Consider the following 4,174-nt stretch of genomic DNA (forward strand, 5'->3'; position numbering starts at 1 on the left):
CTTTTCAAGGAGTACACATAAAGACACTACTTGTTAGATAAAACAATCGTAAAAGATGTGATGAATTCAGATTCTGATTGGCTAAAAGTTCTGCTATTCGTTTAATACTTGATATGGAATAAAGTAGTTCGAGATGAAATGAAATGCGGAAACTCGGGAAGGCGTCTTCACTGAAACACCCCCTCCCCCTGTTTTACATAAGTGTATTTTACAATACTTGCATTGAAATTGTGCACTAGTCAGTCAGCGTTAATATGTGTCCAGTTTTAATTAATTATTGTTATTACTGTAAAGTTTTAATACAAGTTCTAACAAGGAAATATTTTAAATCAATACAATAATACTAATAATTCTTATTATTAGCAGCTGCGCATCATGGGATTGAAAAGAACTGTTGCTCTGCCCTGCTTCAGCTTCAACCCCTGATTACATCTGTGCTTCATCTGTAGTGTAAAGATATTTAAATTGACTATATGTAATTATTGTGTTTGTATTGCAGGAGGTTTAGATACCTTTATAGGTGAGAATAATAGTAAAGAAGAAACTTGTTAATTGTAAATATTGCTTTAAATAACAAATAAAGAGACTTACATTGATAATGTTAAGAATAATAAATAATAGATTAATAAACTTTACCAAACAAGGACATTTGTATCAACCAAAAATGAGATATAAATAACACAAATGGTATCGAATGCAGCACATATGTACTTCAGTATCCAGATGTGAAACTAAATGTTGCAGAAACTAATGAATATGTAGTATATGAAATCCCAAATCATGTTAATATGACTGTTCAGAGAAGTAAGCTGTGTTTTAAATTCTAACTACAAGAGAATAACAAAATACACCACTTTACATGAAGGCGATATTAATATTTGATAGGTTTGTTTGTTTAATAATGTTCTTTCTTAATACCACAGTAATGAAGCTCATTATGCTAATATATATAATAAGCGGACAAACAACGATGCCCCCAGTGGTACAGCGGTATATCTACGGACTTACAACGCTAGAATCCGGGTTTCGATGCCCGTGGTGAGCAGAGCACAGATAGCCCATTGCGTAGCTTTGTGTTTAATTTCAAATAAACAATAAACAAACAACGATATATAAGCACAATAAAGTGATTTGCTTATGGTGAAACATACTAATATTTTAACAGAACATTGACACTTTTTATGTCCTTTCTAATTTTGAATTTAATTGTTCAATAAAAATTCTTCAAAACCGGTTTTGTATGCCCTGTGCATAGTGTGAGATAAAACCTATTTTATCATTTAGATTATTTTATAAACTGTCATTCGATACCAAATAATATGTTTAATGGTGGTGAAATTGGTTATCCTACCCCTAATTTTAGAACTGGAACAGAGCTATAAGTAGTGTCAGATTTCATGAGCCCCCTATATATATATATCGCATCCCAAAATATTTAATGTTAATAAGGATTTTCTATGAATATGGAATCGGGAAATACCAAACAAGTAGATTTCGAGGGCAGGGGTGGAGCGGTGGTTGTGCACGAGGACTCGTAAACCCATGACTATACAATATCATGAACAATTCGACAACTGTTTATCCGAAACACTTTTAATTTTGTAAAACAAAATTTGTACAAAATGTATCATGTTCTATGATACTACACTAAAAGTCTACCAATGTGTTGACCTAATAAAACAACAACAAAAAACGATGTTATCTATTATAAAATGGCCTAATCTAACGAAATTTCACCACAACACTAATTAGATGAAGGGGGGGGGGGGTCTTGGGACTGCTTAAATTACCATTGGGATCTAGGTGTATAACCTGTATGGGAGGATGGATATAAGGAACTACAACTATGATAAACAATGTCTTAGAGATGGTTCGTTTTTTCTTTCATATGACGATAGTTATTCATAGCGATTATTATGTAGGAAAAAAAAAACGTTTAAATATTACGATTTTCATACAAACTGAGAGAAACGTCTTTTGCAGACATGCGGAAATTAAAAGGTTCTTGGATATTCAAAGGATATTAATAAGATCACTAATTGAATTTACAGGCCTAACATAGACAGGACCAGTCTAAATTAGATGGCACGTTAGAAATTTTAAAATTATACATACCTCATCAGAAATTACGAAGTGTGACGGGGGAAAGTAAAAATAAGGAACAGAGTATTTCAATATTTAACCTGGTGATAGTTTTTATACAATAAAAAAAATACGATTAACAACTTCGGTATTCTGAAAATGAACGTGAATTAAATGTATAGAATCGGAAAGTAAATATTATGGATTAACGAGTACCTGTCACTCAAATCGGGTAAGTGCTTCAAGCGAAACTGAAAAAGATGCAGTTAACATACAACATATTGTTAAACATACAACAACTAATTTTTCTCTTACTTGTATTTTGCTTCTACTTTGGGTAATGTTTATGCTCTAGCCTGAGCTCAGGAAACTAAGTTATGAAGTACGAGGAAACCAAACTGTCGGCCGCCATTAGTCGACTTTTAACAGAGGCCCGGCAACTTCAGAAGCAGACGAACTTGAGAAGTAGATATTTGTGTCTGTGTGATAATTTAGAAAATGTTAATAATTTAATCCGTAGTGATGAAAAGATTAAAATTCTCCTTTTTATGTTGTTAATAGAGAACTAACGATCACCCGCAGTAACAATAGGCTGCCTATTCGTCATTGATTTGTGAATATTCATCTATCTATATTCATACACGATAAATAGACGCATCATTTACATTTTACTTTACTATTGAATGAGAATTTTGAGCAGTCAGTAGTGAATTCCTTTAGTTATATGTATTTTCATAATTGCGTAGCTATCATAGAGCGTATGCTAAATGTCCATGCATCTGACAGATTGATTTAAAAGTCAAACACTAACGTATCCTGTAACAGATATAAATGTGACATTCTTTTAAATTCACCGTATGTGCATTATTAGAAATGTTTTCTAGCGAAATAAAACCAAAACTTTTATACTGTTGAGTGTAAATTCGAATGACAAGTTTTTTTTCACGTTCAGGCTTGATGATTTGCAGAATAAGTATATGTTGGTATGGTGGTGACATCTATTGATAATATAGAATACTTAATTGGACACTACATTAAGAAAAAAAAACAGTTGCATTTAAACGTTTGAGTACAATGTCTTTATCTGCAAGTAATAAACTTTATGATTTAACAAAAATTTTATCTAAAGCATACTTCAGTTATTCGTATTTTGAAGTAAATACTAATGTTGTTAACGTGGGTGTTTGAATGAAATGATTTTCCACAGTATTGTGAAGCGTGGTCAACCGAAAGAAAACAGTATTTTTAAGTAACTAGTTTTGGAAAACGTATTATGTTCAATTACAGGTTTTACGTTTTCTTGGATTTGATTGAACATCTATTTTTGTTTAAGTGATAACCTGAAGTTTGCAGAAATGTGCATTCTACGTCATGTATTTTGTTTAGATCTTTTCAAAAGTCCATTGAATGTTGAATTAAACGAATATGTTGAATAGGGTACGTTATAATGGTAGAATGAACGTTATCATAAGAAAATATAATTTTTGTATATTATATATTTGAATACTGAATATATTTGAATTTCATAAATGTTCATGAATTATATAACCATTTCGATAATCAGAACTGATGTCCCATTTGCTGCAGGATCATTTAGTAAGATAAAAATAAACTAAAAATATTAAATAATTATTTTGATTGTTATTACAATTAATGCTTTAGTCAATAGATGTCACTGTCAAAGCAAACTGGGATTACAGAACTACTGATTGTGGATATGTGTTGTACCGGACCGAAGAATTATGAATACTGTTTTGTAGAGTTTGCTTATATGCTATTTATAGATTTAGAAAAGTGATTTAAAGTATGTGGTGTTAAAAATAAAGCCCTCCAACGCTGTGAAATTTACAAATTAGTGTTGTTTGTTGTATTTTGCATTAAGTTACACGAGCGCTATTTGCTCTAGCCGTCCCTAAAGTTGATGTGATAAACTAGCTAGTCAACACTGGCCACTGAAAACACTTGAGCTGTTCTTTTCATACTGAATAGTTGGATTTGACTGTCATTCTAATAACACACCCATGCTCTTATAGAGCGAAGCGCGATAGTTCTTGGCAGTAACAGGACACTAGCCACTGAACCCTAGGGGCGA

At 31.9% G+C, this 4,174-nt stretch overlaps 1 protein-coding gene across 5 annotated transcripts in view; it reads left to right on the top strand.

Moving 5' to 3' along the window:
• The window catches only part of LOC106467111, an 81,416-nt gene extending 77,486 nt beyond the window's left edge, over nucleotides 1–3,930 (top strand). For all 5 annotated transcript variants that reach the window (XM_022395230.1, XM_022395234.1, XM_022395231.1 and 2 more), the window contains one exon: nucleotides 3,745–3,930. In XM_022395230.1, coding sequence (XP_022250938.1) covers nucleotides 3,745–3,828 — 84 coding nt within the window. In that variant the 3' untranslated portion in view covers nucleotides 3,829–3,930. The remainder of the gene's footprint in view (nucleotides 1–3,744) is intronic.
• Nucleotides 3,931–4,174: the final 244 nt, after the last annotated feature.

This window comes from Limulus polyphemus, unplaced genomic scaffold, assembly GCF_000517525.1.
Source record: "Limulus polyphemus unplaced genomic scaffold, Limulus_polyphemus-2.1.2 Scaffold2492, whole genome shotgun sequence".
Lineage (NCBI taxonomy): Eukaryota > Metazoa > Arthropoda > Merostomata > Xiphosura > Limulidae > Limulus > Limulus polyphemus.